Source organism: Phoca vitulina, unplaced genomic scaffold (assembly GCF_004348235.1).
Source record: "Phoca vitulina isolate PV1807 unplaced genomic scaffold, GSC_HSeal_1.0 scaffold24, whole genome shotgun sequence".
NCBI classification, from domain to species: Eukaryota; Metazoa; Chordata; class Mammalia; order Carnivora; family Phocidae; genus Phoca; species Phoca vitulina.
In genome coordinates this window covers 11,831,554-11,851,847 of record NW_022589727.1, presented here as the reverse complement: position 1 = coordinate 11,851,847, position 20,294 = coordinate 11,831,554, and the positions used below count along the sequence as shown (strand labels likewise).

Below are 20,294 nucleotides of genomic sequence, written 5' to 3'. Positions count from 1 at the left end.
TTCTTTTAAATAACTTACTGTGTTACTTTTTTTCAAATGGTATTTTGAGCTTGTGTTTGCCTCCCCTTATTGATTCTAAGTACTGCTGGTACCTACATGCTAGTAGGAAATAACACGTCTTAGTTTTCTTGGTTACCCATAGTGCCTCGCGTAGTGCCCAAACAGAGTAAGAGCTTAATCAATACCTGGACACCAAATAATTATTCTTATCTTCTCTCCTAGATCTATTGCAGGGCTCTGAATTCACTGGGTCAAGATTTAGAGAGGCCTCTTGAGCTCAGAGTCAGGGTTTTGGATATAAATGACAATCCTCCGCTATTTTCTATGTCTACTTTTGTAGGACAAATAGAAGAAAATTCTCATGCAAGTAAGTAATCCATCTTATTAAGTAAACAAGAATATACTGACTTCCAGATCACTCTTAGCCAAGCAATGAGAGGCCAAACTAAGAAGGCACTACTTCATCATGAATGTAAGAGATTAAGTATAGAAAAGCATCCAGGACAGAAAGGCATGAGAGGTCTCCATAACGGCTTTCCCTTCAACTGTGGCGGCAGCTCTAACCTGGCATACCCATGGAGCAACTCCAAAGAAATGAGAAAGATTTTCTCATGTAACTCACACAGCAGCTCTTTTTTAGATTCCTAAGGAGAAATCCCAAAATACTTTGTACAGTGGTGGCAGGAGTACTGGAAGGAGATTTAGCCTCCCAGCCGGGCTGCTCTGAAGGACAATCTCATCCACTTCTGTTCATACTGACTTTTTTTTTATTATTCATTTAAGAGAGAGAGAGAAAGAGTGCAAGAGCGAGAGTGGCAGAGGGGGGGAGAGGCAGAGAGAGAGAATTTTCAAGCAGACTCCCCACTGAGCATGGAGCCCTTCATGTGGCTCTATCCCGTGACCCATGAGATCCTGACCTGAGCCAAAATCAAGAGCCAGACCCCCAACCGACTGAGCCACCCAGGTGCCCCCCCCACCCTTTTTTTAAACCTACTTTAAAGTCATTAGTAGAAATCACTTCCAGGCGATCTATTTTGTGACCATAATCTTCAAGAGTTTTTGTTGACAATAAATGAACACTAAACAAGCATTGTTTTCCCTTTTTATATATGATGAAATAAATACAGGCCTTGCTTGCTTTTTACTCAAGTTACCAATTTTATGTATTTGAAATGTACTATAAACTTAATCCTGTTTGGCTCACCATGCATATTGAAAGCTGATTGTCTCAAGTGGAGTTAGTTGAGAGGTACCAGAAAACCTAGAAACTAGATAGACTATTTACCTGTAAGAGTTTTGGCAATCTAAAGGTACAGTGTCCTCCTTGTGGATTACTGTAAATGGCAACATTTCAACTGCCAAATATTCAGTCACTTGAGAAAATTAACTGCCTAGCACACTGGTGAAGATTGTCCTAAATATATTAAAAATAGCAGAGACGATATCTCATTTGAATTCAAAACTTCAACTTACCATAGTTACTTTTAACCTTTGAGTGGTATAATTTCTTATAAATTCCAAAAATCATCACATTTTACTTTTATTCATTAAAATACTAATACTATACCTATATTTTGAATAGGTATCCATTCTAAAATATCATTTTAAAAAATGTTTGTTGTAAAAATTCACACAATATGGAAAGTAAAAATGGAATAAAAATCCATTCTTTGTTTTCCCTAGTACCATTCTTAAGAGGCAAACACCATCATTAGTTACTTAGATACATATGTTTATGATTATATAAACATGCTTTTGGAAACAAATGGGAAGATATTTTATATACAAATCCATAATGTAAATTTTTATTTAAATATATTTTTAACATTTTTCCATATTAGGAAATGAAGATGTCTTCATTCTTTTTAATAGCTGCATTGGATTTTACTATATGAATGTACCATAATTAAATGCCTACTGAAAAAATTTTTAAAAGAATGCTGAAATGAATTACACAAACACACACAGAGATTGAGAGAGAAAATGAGAGGGAGAAGGGAGATACTCTGTTGCATTTGTGTTTAAAGACAGGACAACTGAGCTTGAAACAGAGTTGAGTGTAGAGATTTCTAGTTTATGAACACTGGCAGCTTTTCCTTCTTCAGTGTCCTTCATCGAAATGGCTTATAAGATTCACAGAAAAGATAAGGGATAAGACAAAGTATGTAGTTAAACAAGCACCTTTTTCAACCTAATAGTTACCTAGCACTTCACTAGGGACCATGCAAAACAGAACAATAATACACATTTATTGAGTATACATCAGTCAATCAGAACTTTCTATGATTTTCTCTCATTAAACTGATCAAGTCTCTCATGAACTCAGTGAGGACAGTACTATTATCATCCCCATTTACAGATGTGGAAACTGAAGCCAAAGTCATAGAGCTAGAATGTTCTATAGTTGGGAAAGAGTTGGTCTGGCTTTAATATCATTTTATTTCACAACGGCAGCCTTAAAAAAAAAGAAAAGGATTATACTAGAATAAGAAAAGGAACGGCAGAGTTAAAACATTTCTTTATTTTCTAACTATCAGTAATGTGTAAGTTCCTGATAAAATGTGGTATTTTTGTCAAGGCAAAGGTATAGAAAGGAGCCAAGCTAATGATATGTTGAAGAAGTAGAAAGGAGAAATCGTAGCACATACATTATACAGATGAACCAACCCTAATACCTTGTTAGAAAAGCAGTATACTATCCTATAACGAAAATGCAAACTGTCCACTTACAACCAATTTTCCTTGATTTCTAGATACACTGGTGATGAGACTCAATGCTACTGATGCAGATGAACCAAATAATTTGAACTCAAAAATAGCCTTCAAGATCATAAGACAGGAACCTTCTGATTCACCAATGTTTATTATCAACAGAAACACTGGAGAAATTCGAACAATGAATAACTTTCTAGACAGAGAGGTAATTTTCTTTTTCTTTGAATGGTTTGTTAGTTTCAAAGGAAGTGATTCTAAAAGCAAGAGTACCTAAGAAACAAAGAAAAAGAAAACAATATGTTATAATTATATAACCTTTTCACATAATGGTAATGACATAAGAAATACCTTCAGAATGAAAAAATAGGGATTCCTCAAATACATTTTAAACTGTCATTTTTCATTCAATCCTACTTAATATTTGCCTTAATTTAAGAAAACTATATTCTGAAAGTACACAAGAATATACATAAGGCAGAGGCAAAAGCTCTTTTTCAAAAAAAAAAAAGTGTGATCTATATTGAAATAGATTTAAGAAACAATTGTTATTATGTCCCCCATCTTGGCAAGTCACAATGCATGAACATGGTAGAAACTCCAAGAATTCTTACAGGCTAAGAAACTTGCTTCTCTTTCTTTAACCCAGAATACCCTAAGCTCATCTGACAACAGAATTCTTCTTTTTCCTTTCTATATCTCACCTACTGACAGTCCCCTGATTACTTTGGGAAATGTATCACAGAATCAGAATGATGGATAGCAACTGAGTAACATCTAGACCAATCTTTTCATTTACAAATAAGAAAATAATTAGTGATTGTTAGCAAGTTAGAATCAGCATGGTTTCTATTAATAACATATGGTCCCATTTAATATAAAAGTACCGACTTTTTCATTTTAAAAATATTGATAGGATTTACCTGATCTGTGTGTATTTTAAGGATATAAATGAAGAAGTTTTACTTTTGAATTTGTACTTAATTAAATTTTATTTTAATTACTATAGTTACTTTGAAATGACAATTCCCCTGTTAATGACTCCTAGGCTTAAAATAAATCAGATGATTTTCACTCTTTAATGATCCAAATCTTATCAGTTCCTAAGTTACCTATATCTCCTTTTGCACTTGTTTGAAAATAACCATCAGAAGAAACTGACTATTAACGTTTTCTCGCTCAAACTTCCTTAAAGGGCCCACTGAGAGTCCTTTAATGTCAAAAGAGGTTTAGTGGCGAAGAGCTCTAAAAATTAAAGGAAGTAAAGTCACTAGCAAGCCACCAAAGCAGATTATTTTTAACCTGGAGTTCATGGAGAAACCTCAAGATGACTCTAACTATGAATCCTCTAAAATTATATCTACAATTTTGAATGAGGATGCGTGCATTCATGTGTCTGGGAAAGGCTTCATTGCTTTTGCCAACTTCTAAAAATTTAAGCACCATTGAGTAGAATCAAGAAGATAGATTATCAATAACTCCACTGCTTCAGCCCACTACCCCCACCTCCCAGAAATATAAACTATTCATTATCTCTTTATTTTTCTTGCACATTCCATGGCTGATTATTTACGGCATGGAATTTTCATGTCATAAATACTTGGTAAACCTTAATCTCTCTCCTCCTAAGCATTTTGGTCCACTTTACCCTTTATAAACTTTTTCAACCCCTGGACATATAATCAGGCATGAGGCCTTTAAATGTGTTCTTTCTTTTAAATGATGCTGGATAAACATTTTAGGAAATAGACGTGGCAACTGCCATATTGATTCAGGTGAGATCTGTGGATTTTCAATATTCTGTGTTACTGTATCTTGATCATAGATTTAAGTAAATGTTGAGCCAACATTTTAAAAGAACTTTGCATGAGACAGAATAAGGACTGTCTGGGTCAACTGTGATATTTTTTTGTAATGTGTGCTTTTAGCAATATAGCCAGTATTGCCTTGCTGTGAGAGGCTCAGACCGAGATGGTGGAGCAGACGGTATGTCAGCAGAGTGTGAGTGCAACATTAAAATTCTCGATGTTAATGATAACATCCCATACATGGAACTGTCTTCCGTAAGTATTTGACCTTGAAATTAATAACTTCAATTCATTACATTCTAAAATTTGTTCAAACAATTCTGTTTACAGAGGTCCATGTTATCTTTTTTTTTTTTTTAAGATTTTATTTATTTATTTGAGAGAGAGAATGAGATAGAGAGAGCATGAGAGGGGGGAGGGTCAGAGGGAGAAGCAGACTCCCTGCTGAGCAGGGAGCCCGATGTGGGACTTGATCCCGGGACTCCAGGATCATGACCTGAGCCGAAGGCAGTTGCTTAACCAACTGAGCCACCCAGGCGCCCAGAGGTCCATGTTATCTTTAGTCACATACAACCCAAATGTAGACACGTACTTTGTCTTGTGTTTGTTTATATAATACCTAGGAAAAATATATGTATTTGGACAATGAAGCATGAGCCTATAAACACAGATTTCATTTCTAAATAATGAATGACTATTAAAATTCTTTGTAAGTCCAGGATAGTTCTTCTCTCACTCACACAATTAGTGTTAAGATTTGTTTGCTTCTCGTTTCAGTATTCCGTTAATATTCAAGAAAATGCTCTATACTCAGATTTGCTCCAGATTAGAGTAATCGATTTGGATGAAGAGTACTCAGCTAACTGGATGGCAGTAATTTTCTTTATCTCCGGAAATGAGGGAGGTTGGTTTGACATAGAAATGAATGAAAGGACAAATATGGGAATTTTAAAGGTTATTAAGGTATGGTATAATTGTCCTAAATATTTTGTTTTCTCGGTCTCTTTCAAAATGTTAACAATTCACAAAATTGAGGGGGTGAAAGAATAAAAATTACCATGTTTTAAAATGATATATTATTATAGAGTTTTTAAATAGTTTTTCTGCTTATTATCACTTTATGAAAACAGGCATTAAACTTGAAACTCTCTTCTATTAATACACTACTCCTTCACAGATCATATAAATTAAGAGCATTTCTAAAAATGAATCTTATTTTATGCTTAAGGTTTTGTTTTAGATGTTTGAAGAATACTTTTTTATTTTTTTTTAAAGATTTTATTTATTTATTTGAGAATGAGAGAGAGAGCATAAGAGGGGGGAGGGCCAGAGGGAGAAGCAGACTCCCTGCTGAGCAGGGAGCCCAATGCAGGGCTCGATCCCTGGACTCCAGGATCATGACCTGAGTTGAAGGCCATTGTTTAACCCACTGAGCCACCCAGGCGCCCTTGAAAAATATTTTTTAAGCAGATTTCACATGGCTTTAAAAAATGTGTCTTTGCCAACATTGTACATTAATTATTATGCACTGAGAATATTTCTCATGTAAATTAAAAGTTTAGTCCTCTGGTGTGTTTTTATAAAATTAAAATTAAATTACTGTAATTACAGGATTATCACATTCCCATCTCCCTCCGGCTGCTGACCAGGATTTATTATGAACATAAATATACTAGAGAGTTGGTCCAAGTCAACAGAATTCTCCAATGTCCCCACTATATTAATGATCCACTTCATGTACCAGAGGTAGAATTTCCTCTAAGATTGGAGGGAAAAAAAAATGTGACTCTTAGGGAGCTAATAGTGAAGGTTTGAGCCTGTGCTATAAGACTTGTGGATTCTTTATGGTAAAATGTAGTCCTTTTTTAAACTATTTCCTTCCTTCAGAATAGTCCTGGGAAATAGACTTCTAAGGAATTCTGTTCCCAGAAGAATGTGTGATCATTTATCTCAGTTATTCATAAAGTGTCCCCATGCCTATAGCTTCCATTTACTGAGGCAGAATGCAGATGCTTTCATTTATTCCTCACAGCATCCCTGCAAATTAAGTTATGTGCCCATACTATAGATTAATACACTGCAGTTGAGAGAGTACATTATCCGTTCAAGTTCTGATAGCTAGTAAGTGGTACAGCTGACATTCAAATGTAGGTTTCTCTAGCTATTAAGTTCATATAGTCATCACTATCCTATCTATGATTCCATGCTGGGGAAACAGTCCTAATCTATTTCACCCCAAACTACTATATTACTTTATTTTTTTTATTTTTTTTTTACTATGATATTACTTTAAAGAATTAGTCTATTTATCCTCAATATCTCTATCGGTAAAATGGGAGTAATGTTGATTTTTCTCCCAAGCATGACATCATATATTAATTCCTTTGTTATGTGTGTGCGTGTGTGAGGTATGTGTATACATGATTTTATAGCCATTCTTGGAATTACAAATAAAGCCAACATTGGAACCAAGATTGAAGGTTTTACTAAGTGGAGAGTTTGATGTGTGAATCGAGAGTCATCTAAATTACTCTCATGTGAAAATTTAGAAAAATATATTTGGAACTTATGGGCAAAATGCATAGTTGTTTGTGAATTTCATAAGTAGTAGATAGTGACACCAACTTTCATAATGAAAATGGCTACTTGAAATAATTTTTTTCCAGAATATGTTGAAAAAAATAAGGATTTTTATTATTTTTATACAACTATTACTGGGCTTATTGAAAGAAGTCACATTTACAGAAGTAAAATTTCTACTAAATAGTTCTTTATGGATAAAACCTGTCAAATGATTGAACCTACTATATATTTGGCCCATACTTTGTAATAAATAGAGCTCCTTTGTGAGAAAAACGGAATGACAGAAGTTAACATAAACTGTCTTTGCACTACAAAATGCATGGATTTGAGCATCTATATTATTTTAAGTTTTTAAATTTGTTTTATGGATAATTAAAACTCATGTCGTATATTTTCAACTTTTTTGACTAAGGATTTAGGGCAGTTGGATTTTTTTCTTACTATATTTTCATGCATTTATATTGCGTTAAAGATAAAGAATAGAGAGTGTATTTGTATGTATTTAAATTAAATTAAAGAAAGAGATGTAAGAGTTTTCTTGCCTATTATCAAAGGATTTGTCTTTTTTCCAGAATGGTTTTTTTTTTTTAGAGTAAAACTATTTCACTCTGTATTTTCTAGCCCCTAGATTATGAAGATACGAAGAATCTGCAACTTAGTCTCGGTGTCAGAAATAAAGCTGAATTTCACCATTCAATTATGTCTCAATATAAACTCACAGCAACTGCAATCACTGTGACGGTGTTAAATGTAATTGAAGGTTCGGTGTTCCGTCCAGGTTCAAAGACATATGTAGTAACTAGTAACATGGGACAGAATTATAAAGTGGGAGACTTTATAGCTATTGACTTGGACACAGGTGAAGCTTCAACAACTGTTAGGTAAGACTGACATTTTCCAAATAATTTTTACCGTATACTGAACTAAAATATATATGTTCTTTTTAGAAATTTTAAGTATCTGAACTAAAATATTTTTCACATTTTTGAAACTATCATTCAATCATAAAAATCACTAACTACTGAATTGTTATTTAATTTAGAGCTTTGACCTTAAGAAAACACAAAACAGTTGTGCAAAAAGTAAAATGCAAAAAATGTGAAGATGTAAAATATGGAAAATACTGGATCTTGAAAGTTTGACATTTCTGTATTTATGTATTTTATTGGCCAATTAGCTGATTACCACATATCACGGTTATTCCCCTAGAAGATTTTATGGACTGATTTTCCCATTGCAAACATGCCCAGATTGAAATCAAATAGAATTAGTTAGCTCATTTCAGTTACTCTCTTCACTTTACTCAGCATTTAATATTGATAAATTCTCTTGTACTCCACAGATGTGAGTTCACAGAGGGCAGACCATCCCACTCTCCACCCCACTCTGCTCCTCTCGAAGTTCTAGTCTTTTGAGTTTAACAAATACGTAAATGAGAAGGAAATCCAAAGAAGTCCTACAAAGTCATCGTGTATATGGGGAGGGAGAGTGAAAATAGGGAGCGAATGAAGCCCCAAGCTTATGGAGAAGTAACTTCTTTGATAAGAGAACAGTTCAGAATTAGAAGCAGCCCAGGAGGTCCCAGGATCTGGGTCTTCCAGGAGAGTTCTGATGCTACCAAAACCAAATGAAAATGAGACTGCTAGATTCAAAGATTATTCTGACATCCAAGTGGGCATAAGAGATCATTCCATCAGAAATGGCTGCCAGCAATTCATTTTTCTTAAATTTAAACCTTTTTTATTTCTGAATGTCCTCAAACAAGGCACCTGCCCTGAAAAAAAATAAAGTCCCTAATAATTGACAATGATATCCAGAGGTTATAACCACTGACTTGAAACATGTTTTATAATCAAAATTTCTCTGTCTCTCTGTCTCTTTTAGAAAGCTAACATTAATTCATACTGTTTCTTCAAATACAGATACGTAATGGGAAATAATCCAGCTAACCTACTCAATGTTGACTCAAAAACAGGCATAATTACTTTGAGAAATAGAGTTACCATGGAACAATATAACATGCTTAAGGGAAAATACCAAGGAACAATTTTATCTATAGATGGTAAGAAATCAATTTAACTTTTTCCCTGACTAGAGGAAATTATATATACACTCGGAAATTAAAGTTTTATTTGTTGTATTTTGAGATAACACTTTCCCAACAACAACAAAAAACTGTAGAATCAAATTTTAAATAATATGAGAGACAGTATAACTCAGTGGCCAAGTCCATGAGCTCTGGAGCAAGACTGGATTGGTATCTTGTACCATCACTTAGTAGCTATGGGATTTTAGAGAAATCATTTAACCCATTTATTCCTCAGCCTTTTCTTCTGTAAAATGAGACACTAACATTAGGGATTTAGAGATATTAAAGAAGTTATTACATGTAAAGCACTTAGAAGAGTGCTGGTATTCCATGTTAGTTCTTATTAATGTCAATAAATGAAAATTTTTAATAATATTCTTAAGTTACTTTCAAATAATTAGTCCAGAAGCAAAGTTAACTTAACTTTACATAATTTTTGGAAAGTTGATGTACAACTTTGTGTGAACAATTTGGAAGTAGCATGCTTATATTACTTTTCCAAACCAACAAAAATAAAATTAGGCTGGCCACCAAAGGGATGGGGAAATGGGGAGATGTTGGTCCAAAATACAAACTTCCAGTCACAAGACAATTAAGTTCTGGGGATCTACTGCAGAGCCTTGCCTTGTGATTATTAATGACAGTGCTGTTGCTACATACTTAAAAGCTCCTAAGATAGTGGATCTTAAATTTTCTCATCACAAGAAAGAAATGGTAGTCATGGGAGATGATGGTGATGTTAGCTAACACTACGGTGGAAACCTTATTGCAATATACAAGTATATCGAAATGACACACTGTGTTTATACAATGTTATATGTCATTTATAGTATCTCAATAAAATTGGAAGGGGAAGAGAGCAGGAAAAAAGTTTATCATGGAATTTTTAAAAATTGCTTCAGACACAACTACATATAAATAATTGTAAGTGGGCTACAGAAAAGGGTAATGTTCCATCAGCATCATTCCTACACTGTAGTAAAAATTATAATCACCAATGTCCAGCCAGAGTCTCAGAGTTATGACACATTTCTAACCTAATAGCTGTATAGTGGATGCTAGACTTTGGAAATCTTATCTCCGAAGGAGAAAAAAAAAAAAAATCACACCCTGAACTTTCAGTATTGTGGGTTTTCTGCACTGAGCAGTTCCTAATCAGAGATTATCGTATATTCAAATCCTATGGGAAGTAGATAGTGCAGATGTGATGAAGGAATCCCTGTCAAGGTAATCTAAGAGAGAATAAAGCAACTAACTACTGCATATAAAATACAAATACAAGTAACTTCCATTCATTTAAATAGTATGCGGAATATGACTGATTTATTTATCTAAGGTGAATGACAGCACGCACAACATGGCATTTACTGTTAATGCTTCTCAACATATGGGATGGTCTCTCAGGAGCACTAATCTTCATCATGGTTTGATTTAAAAACTGAGTCACAAACAAGGGATGATTTGGGAAGTTACTGAATTGATGAAAATAAAGACATTGAAATAAGTTACTGATGCAAAAACAGTGGCTTTGAATTGTTCGATGAGTATTACATTGAATGCATTAAATATTTCTTCCGTTTTGAATCTTGTTGCAGATACTCTTCAAAGAACTTGTACTGGAACAATTTATATTGATCTTCAAGGTTCTGGCTGGGTTGACCAGGAAAAAGTTACTGGTGGTGACACCAGTCCTGGAAGCAGTGTGAGTACTAGTGGAGGCACTGAGACTACTAGTGGAAGTAGCACTGAAAATATGAACGGAGGTGATACCAGTACTAAAGTAGGTGACAAAACTTCCACTGTTTATGACCTTGAGACCCAGACAGGGGGAACCATCAGTGAAGGATTACATTTCTCAGATAATGTCCATTTTGGTCCTGCCGGCATTGGACTGCTCATCATGGGATTCTTGGTCCTAGGATGTAAGTACTTTTAACAATTCTATTCATATGTGTCCCTCTTCCCCTGAAACTATGGGGAGAAGATAAGCTTTCTGATCCTTTGATAAAATATACTTTACCAAATCTTATTTTGTGCATTTATCAAGAAATGCCTGTTTGCTGTTGGGTCTATAAGATGAAAAAAATCAAACTGCTTGACCCCTTAGAGTGCATTGGAGAATAAAAATTTGCATTCAATTTCAGTGCCATGGGAAAGTGCCATAACAGGCTGGTTCGGATTGCTATTTGAGTGAAGAAGACAATCAGAGATGATCCGAACAATCAGAAACGGCTACATAAAGAAAGCAAACTTGCAGAATATAACATAAAATACATGAGAAGATATCATTCTCTAATTTCACTTTTTTAGCCATATTAATTATTAACCAACATTTTAAGACTTTAGAATTAAGTATTTTATAAAAGTAACTTAATTACCCAGGTGTTGATTATCTCTACTGCAAGTAATATATGACTTTCACTTTGAACTTGTTCTTTGTATTGTTGATTGCCTTTGGGCAGCATAGCTAATAAAGATTTAAAAATTATATATTTGGGGTCAAATACCTCTAGATTCAAAGCTTTCTCTAAGCCTAGCAAATCTTCAAGAGAGCAAAATACACAGGATACTTTTCCTCCTTTCTTTCCTTTTCCCCTCTCTTACCATCCCTCCCTTATTACTATCCTTACTATGTTCCTTCCTCTCTACCTCGCTTCCTTCTTGTTTCTTTCCTTCCTTCGTCATATTTTCTACTTACACATCCTTTCCTTCATCCGTCCATTCATTCCAGATCATTTACCAAGATTATATTATATAAAAGGCTCCGTGCTAGAAACATATTTAGGTGAATAAGAAAACCCAACTGATTAACAGAAAGACATTGTTAGGCTGTGTAATGTTCTCTATTTGTGCGGGAGTAATTTCAAGAAAAAAAAAATCCATGTAGAGGAAAATAATAGAGGGAATAATCACCTGAAGCATGAGTAAGATTTTACTGCTGAAAGTAAAAAGGCAGGCATGTGTGTAAGGAAAAAAAGTAAAGGCATGGAGGAGTGAACACAAAGACTCAAACATATTGCCTGTCCTCTGCAGCTCTCCTTTTTGTCTCCTTTAATATTTTCCAGAGAAATGACAGTGAAAAGACTCACCTGTTTTAATGGTATAATACTATTTGCCATTTGAATACCATATAACAAATTAAAATGGATTGCAGTCTAGTATACTGAAGGTCACATTGATTTTGGTATCTGACCGTTGTTCAGTTTGTTTTCTGAAGCTTTCCTAAGAATTTTGAAGCCAATGCAATGATATTAGGGTTTCAAATTTAATCATAAAAGAGCAAGTTGTTTTATTTTAATGTGGTTCCACTGTTAATTCCAATATTCCTATCCTTTCACCAACAGTGGTCCCATTTCTGTTGCTGTGCTGTGATTGTGACGGCGCCCCGGGCGGGGGAGCTGGCTTTGAGCCTGTCCCCGAATGTTCAGATGGAGCAATTCACTCATGGGCAGTGGAAGGCCCACAGCTGCCTCCCGGAGTAAGTGCTAACTTGTAAGAAATGGCCTTTGGTAGGCCCCAAGACTCAGCCTTATGCACATGAACCAAGATGCTGGCGATCATGCACAGTCTGGCTATTCTTCATTCCGGGATAGCCCATGGGGAAAATGAAGAGAAGTCAAAGGTGCATCCAAATAAGATGGAAGTAACCAGGAAAGGCTTTCTAAAATGAAGTGTGGGTTTTAAATGGATTTCAGAAGTTTTGTAAATAGTATTCTTTTAGAAGCTGAGTCTATTTTGAGAACAAACCCACTGTATAAGGATAGACAGAAAAGAGCCACTACAAATGGGGATATGTTTCTTGTCTTTTAGGATGTGACCACTGTCTGTGGACCACCCATACCACCTGATAATGCAAATCTAATTGAATGCATTGACACCTCAGGTAAGAAGGTTTTGTTTCGTCTTTTTAATTTTAACAGCTCAAATGACTAAGAAGGAATTCTGCTCTGTCTCTGCATACCTTACTATTTCTCAATTATCTTATCTTTAAAATTGTTTCTATCATTCATTTTTAAATGACTAATTTGCAAATCAAATGGTAAGGGAAAAACCTCCAGGAATTACTATTCTTATATGTTGAATTTTTAAAATCTTCCTCAATCATCAGAGAGTACTTAGGAGATGACTCTATTAGGACCTCTATAAATAGAAGAGAAGAACCACAAGTCAATTCTGGTCCAGGTTTTCTGTCTCATAAAGCAAACATTATTTACCCAAAAAAATACAGTTGACCCTTGAACAGCACGAGTGTTATGGATGCTGATTCCCGTCAACCAAAAATACAAGTATTAGGGGCGCCTGGGTGGCTCAGTTGGTTAAGCGTCTGCCTTCAGCTCAGGTCATGATCCCAGGCTCCTGGGATCGAGCCCCACATCGGGCTCCTTGCTCGGCGGGGAGCCTGCTTCTCCCTCTCCCACTCCCCCTGCTTGTGTTCCCTCTCTCGCTGTGTCTCTCCCTGTCAAATAAATAAAAATCTAAAAAAAAAAAAAAAAAAAAAAAACAAGTATTAACTGTTGACTCCCCCAAAACTTAACTACTACTTAACTACCAGACACCTTACTGTTAACATAAACAGTCAGTTAACACAGAGTTTGTATGTCATATATACGTATTATATACTATGTTCTTACAATAAAGTAAGTTGGAGAAAAGAAATTGTTATTAAGAAAATCATAAGGAAGAGAAAAACATTTCTATTACTGAACTGTATCCATAAAAAAAAAATCTGCATTCAAACCCACTCTGACTTTAGCTGCTATCATGACAAAAAAAATAAACTGCATCTATTCTCAGCATGAGCATAAAGTTGACCTGAAAAGACTTGTCCCGTTTCTCAAATTGGAAGTAAGCAGATGAAACACTATCAGAATCTTTCCAAGTTCTTGGCTGAGGCCTTGTGCCGGGGATAGAGTTTCTCCTTGCACAGGGTTAACCAAGACTCTAATGACAATATGCCTTAAAACAGGGGTCTAGACCAGTTCACAGGCAGAAACAAGGGAACAATTCGAATTTCACAGCAAGGGGATAGCTACCACGCTAATAAAAAAATTTCTTTTAAACTTTTCAGATCTTTGAAATCAGTTGCCTTTTCTCAGAGTAAAAAAGTTAGTGATTCTCTTCTTTTTCTCTCAGTCTTTTTCAAACTTGTCATTACTTTCTTACTTTGAACTCTTTAAAATAGGAGAGACGTAGGAATGCTTGTAGGACTGCACCTTACTTAAAGCACTAGACACACTGGCCTCTAAACCTATTTCTCTTCCGGATGTTTCCATTTGTGTTAATGACATCAACATCCTCTCACCTCAAAAGCAGCAGCCCCAGTTGACTCTTCTATCTCCCTATTCTTGACACCCAATCCGTTCTCAAGCCTTGTCAAATCATCAAATCCATCAGGATTTACTTAGGCATTTATCCCCTCATTACATCTACCAGCCTTTACACAAACCTGGAACAAAGCACGAGCGCCACCAGAGTCCTAAAAGGATGAAGAACACACTGTCCCTAAAAACCAAGATCTTTAAAATATTAAAGCCATGGGGCACCTATCCCACTGTCAACACTTTCCCTATTCTGGCTCTTGCGTAGTCTGAGCCATCATTTGGTCTAACTTGCCTCGAATATGGTAACAGGCTTCTAATCACCCATCACATCCAAGTGAAAACCCAAGGGTCTCCATGCAAATCTTTCCCCTCACCACAGCCATGGCTTCTCCTCTGAAAGCCAGTGGTTCTCGGGTCTTCTTCTGGATGTCCTATGCTTATGTGCCCTGTGTTGGGGGGTATTCTTATACTATTTAACTTTGAGAATTTGGGTATTTCCCCCCAAACTCCCTCAATTTGAAATCAAACTCACTAAAGCATAGGTTTTTATAACGCCTATGCAGCCCCCCCCCTTCCAGCACGACACATAATTAGCAACAAATAATTAACATCAAACAACTAACAAATTAACAAACTGTTTAATAATATTATTTCAAACTCAATATTGTATTTATAGCCCTGTATGTATTGTCTTTATTTTACTTCAGTGAAGAAACTGTACATTATAGAAAGTTATTCGTTTCTGGTCTACAATACACTATAGAAAGTAAACTTCATTTTATCAACACTTTTAGGGGTTTACACAAATGAGTATGGTGGCAGAGAAATGCAAGATCTGGGAGGAGGAGAAAGAACAACAGGATTTGAACTAACAGAAGGAGTTAAAACGTCAGGAGTACCTGAGATATGTCAGGAATATTCTGGAACATTAAGAAGAAATTCTATGAGAGAATGTAGAGAAGGAGGTCTGAATATGAACTTCATGGAAAGCTACTTCTGTCAGGTAAGGTCTCAAGCGCCATGCCTTCCTCACCATCCTGTGCTTCTGGCTCTACTCCACGCTGCCACTATTTCTCAACCGGCTTTGGCGGATTCCCAGCCTTTAGTCTATGGCTGACAATCATACTGCTGCTGGATAAAATTTCTTTAATTCTGAACTGATCACTTTACTCCTCTACTTAAAAACAGCCAATGGCTCCCAGCTCATTTGTCCAAGGCAGTGAAGTCCAAACTCCTTAACACGACAATTAAGATTATTCATAAAATGACCCCTTCCCTCAACTTCAGTTACTCCTTACCACCAACCCCACATACCAAGTGCCTTTGCCTCATTCACACCATGCGTTTGCCTATGCTGTGCCCCTCCCAGGATGCTTTTATCCATCATCTCTTTCATAAACTCCTATTCAACCTTTAAGACTCAGTTTAAATATCACTGCCTCTCTGAAGCTTTTACTGGTAACCCTCACATCCAAGACAGAATTGATGTTTCTTTATCTGTATTTCTGTAGTGCTCTGTGTATAGACTTTATAGAACCTACCATTGCTAAAATATGTTTATATGTCTAGCATGGTTTTTAGTGCTTTGTCCATATGTTCTCTACATCATGTTGCTAGTACCTAGCTCAATTCCAGGCACATAATAAACATTCAGTAAGTATGGGTTCAAGAGCCATAGCACACTTCCAGAATATTCTAAGAACCAGCAAGAATTAATTTTGCAATCCTCAGGTAGAGACAGAATTGTCTGTGGCTACACACCATCTGATACTTAAGCCTTCAGGGATTTCTTATCTCTGAAACTGTCTGATAGATCTACGTCCTTCTACATCCTGGCCTAAAATACCTTCTTTAACTCTATTGGTTTAGAGGCTGATATCTTGAAATAAAACAGTGATAAAAGCCTTTCAGATGGCAGTAGATAATAATAAGAAACCTGTTGCTGAATCCACAGGAATGCTTCCTATCCAGGTCCCTACAAATGCATGTTATTTTCATGAAAAGTACAATTCTGCCTCAAAACTTTTGCACTTTGCAACTCCTTCTGCACAGGACATTCTATGTGCTTTCCTCACCCCGCTGCCTTATTCTAACCTCTGATCGAACATCACTTTATGAGATGCTGCCCTTGGCCACTCTATCCCTTCACCCTGAGTTTACCACCTCCCGACAAATATGTTTATGTATTGTCTGTCTCATCCTACTAAAAGGTAAGCCATATGAGAGAGACTTCATCTGCTTTTGTTCACTACTGCATTGCCAAGTTCCTAGTTGAGTGTCTGGCAAATAGGAAGGACTCAAAAATACTTTCGAATGAAATGTCAAAATGACTTGGTTTGCTAATAAAGATATTTCTGATACTTAACCTGAAAGTTTACAATCCAGTATTATAAACGACAAAAACGAAATAAAAGTGCACGTTTGGGGCACCTGGCTGGCACAGTTGTTTGAGCGTCCAACTCTTGGTTTCAGCTCAGGTTCAGGGTTGTCAGATGGATCCCCACATCGGGCTCTGTGCTCAGCGGGGAACCTGCTTGAGATTCTCTCTCCCTCTGCCCCCTCCTGCTCGTGCTCTCTCTGAAATAAATAAATAAATCCTAAAGAAAAAGAAGTGCACATGTCTGTAGGCTTTACCTTTGAATTGAAGGAGGTCCTATTTTTAAAAACTTCCAGTTCTGAATCCCAAAATGGCATAGACCCTGAGTCAAATGTTCTGTTGTTTTGCTGAAAAAGCAAATCTTCACAGAACCACCAAATTCACTCCACTGGAGGAAGGAAAGTGCAATCCTGAATGAACCCAAATCAACTATGAGCTACCTTTTTTATACAAACAAACAAAAAAAAAAAGAAGAAGAAAAGAAAACCCCCCACAATTTGGTGTACTTCATGTTCAGTACTTCTAGTACCTCCTTCTAAATTGGTTACAAAGTAATTCATGTGATTTCTTGCGTGTGCTTTTGTATCCAAAGTGCACTAAGATGAGGGAACTCCATTTAAATAAATTTTAAAAGTCAAAATGTATTAATAGGATTATAGTTAAAATAATTTCTAACCAAATTCTTTCAAGAAATTATATAATGAGGGGCGCCTGGGTGGCTCAGTCGTTAAGTGTCTGCCTTAGGCTCAGGTCATGATCCCAGGGTTCTGGGATCGAGCCCCGCATGGGGCTCCCTGCTACGCAGGAAGCCTGCTTCTCCCTCTCCCACTCCCCCTGCTTGTGTTTCCTCTCTCGCTGTCACTCTCTCTGTGTCAAATAAATAAAATCTTAAAAAAAAAAAAGAAATTATATAATGATTTTTAATGCATCTCTAGGAGAGGTTAGAATTTTGTCTAATATATTCTTCTTTGGTAATGCCCCCGAAGAAAAAAGAATGATAAAGACTTCTATTATTGTTAAATATGTATCCATAATCTCATTTTCTCTCTCCTCTACAAATCCAGAAAGCATATGCTTATGCAGATGAAGACGAAGGACGCCCGTCCAATGACTGTTTGCTCATATATGACATTGAAGGTGTAGGTTCCCCTGCTGGCTCGGTGGGTTGTTGTAGCTTCATTGGAGAAGACTTGGATGACAGCTTTTTGGACACACTGGGGCCTAAATTTAAGAAGTTGGCAGATATCAGCCTGGGAAAAGAAATTGAAGCATATCCAGACCCTGATCCCTCTTGGCTACCTGAGAGCACCGAACCGATTTGCCCTCAGCAGGGAACAGAGCCCATCACTGGTGGACACCCACCCATCTCCCCACATTTCGGCACCACCACAGTCATTTCTGAGAGTTCCTACCCCTCAGGACCTGGTGTACAGCAGCCCATGCCTATTCCTGATCCTCTGGGCTATGGTAACGTCACTGTGACCGAGTCTTACACCACCTCGGGCACTCTGAAGCCCTCTGTCCATGTTCATGATAATCGACACACATCAAACGTAGTGGTGACCGAGAGGGTGGTCGGCCCAATCTCTGGCACTGATTTGCATGGAATGTTAGAGATGCCTGACTTGAGAGATGGGTCAAATGTTATAGTGACAGAAAGGGTAATCGCACCAAGTTCGAGTCTACCCACCTCTTTGACCATGCCTGATCCTAGAGAGTCATCAAATGTGGTCATGACAGAAAGAGTAATCCGACCAGCTTCTGGCATGATGGGCAATCTAAGTATACACCCTGAGCTATCAAATGCCCAAAATGTGATTGTGACGGAGAGGGTTGTTTCTGGCTCTGGCATAAACGGAATTAGTGGCCCAGCTGGGATGAACGGAGGCAGTGCAGCTGGACTAAGTGCTGGTGGCATTGGGCTGAGTAGCCTGGGAGGAGGTGGGGGCCTGAGTAGCAGCATGGGGGGCACAGCCACCATTGGCCACATGAGGAGCTCCTCTGACCATCACTTTAGCCACACCCTTGGATCTGCCTCCCCTAGTACAGCCCGAAGTCGAATCACAAAGTACAGTACAGTACAATATACGAAGTAGCCAGGATCCCAGCACACTTGTTCTCAGTAGTGGTGATTTAGATTCAACTCCCACCACCAAAAAACTAACAATGTGATTTATGATGCACAACTCGGTGCTAAGTAACTGTGGAGCGAGGTGAGAAACCACGATGAGAAAAATAGATGGAAACAGTGCTGTTGGACAAGAGCTCTCCTTAGCATATGTAAACTTCTTTCTTACATTAATACTAATGGAATCATGACAGTGAACTAAAACTTGAGACAGGATCTTCTCTGTGCCTCTATGCCCTGTAGGGGCTTCTCTGCTTCTGTGTGGCCTGTCTGGTATCTCCAGCATATGGAATAAATTAAACTCAGTCACACAAAAGCACTGGCCTTAAGATGGCTATTGGCACAATTCTCCTCGCTCTGTTTTGATTTGCCATGTAGCTCAGGCAATATTCAGAAAGGACTAACCGTGTAATATGAGCTCACGTATGCAGGAAGAATTTGAAATATGTGCCAAGCACCTGGTCAATTTCACAGATAATAGAAATAAAAATCCAGCCATATATTCAGACCATGATTAACCAATAAAGAAAACAAATCTGTGGCTACACAACCCAGTTCATAAGCCACCAAACACTCCTACCCTAATAATTGCACTAGATAAAATAAACCTCAAATTAGGAAATGTTTCCTGGGAGGAAATTTCCGTAAGAGAATGGCAATAGGGTGAGATTCATTTGGGGAAAATTGGCAACATCTGAACCTGAATCTTAAGATGGGCTTCAGCTAAAATTCCCATGGAGCCAAGGAGTTTTCTGATTCTAGTTTGTGTTTAGTAGTAGATGCAGTGTTTATGAATATTGCATACTGGCGAGGGTGCAGGATATCACACTCACTTTTCTCCTTATCACTGTGGCTCTGACCTAATAGTGTAAATTTGCCAAGTGTACTTCTCTGACTGAAGCAAGTAACATCTGACATGGTTGTCATCCCTAATGGTAAACTACCTTCCAAGGAAGCAGATGGAAACCACATCATATTTTCAGATGTGTGTTTAGTAAGTGTTACTCATCTATATCCAGCTCTTTATTATACATCTCTTAAGTTAAAATAATTTACTTAAGCTGAGCTGTGAAAAAAAGCCTGCAGTATGGTTAAGCTTTGGGGGAATTTTTTTTAAGGGGGTCTAAAAAAAGTTTTTAGAACATGTAAAATGTTTAATGGGAAAAGTTAGAATTGTTCTGTAAAGTAATACCGTATTATTAGTTTTAATTGAGTTTAGTACTTTTTAAAACAACCCTCTGCTGCTATTTTAAAGGGGTCAACTAAAAACTTTTAA

General features: G+C 36.8%; 1 protein-coding gene across 1 annotated transcript in view; it reads left to right on the top strand.

Moving 5' to 3' along the window:
* Nucleotides 1-18,986, top strand: part of DSG1 (desmoglein 1) — a 31,611-nt gene extending 12,625 nt beyond the window's left edge. Inside the window, exons 5-15 of the mRNA XM_032421229.1 lie at nucleotides 223-367; nucleotides 2,754-2,920; nucleotides 4,641-4,775; nucleotides 5,298-5,483; nucleotides 7,725-7,984; nucleotides 9,026-9,165; nucleotides 10,788-11,114; nucleotides 12,537-12,670; nucleotides 13,003-13,075; nucleotides 15,308-15,516; nucleotides 17,955-18,986. Coding sequence (XP_032277120.1) covers nucleotides 223-367; nucleotides 2,754-2,920; nucleotides 4,641-4,775; nucleotides 5,298-5,483; nucleotides 7,725-7,984; nucleotides 9,026-9,165; nucleotides 10,788-11,114; nucleotides 12,537-12,670; nucleotides 13,003-13,075; nucleotides 15,308-15,516; nucleotides 17,955-18,986 — 2,808 coding nt within the window. The remainder of the gene's footprint in view (nucleotides 1-222; nucleotides 368-2,753; nucleotides 2,921-4,640; nucleotides 4,776-5,297; nucleotides 5,484-7,724; nucleotides 7,985-9,025; nucleotides 9,166-10,787; nucleotides 11,115-12,536; nucleotides 12,671-13,002; nucleotides 13,076-15,307; nucleotides 15,517-17,954) is intronic.
* Nucleotides 18,987-20,294: the final 1,308 nt, after the last annotated feature.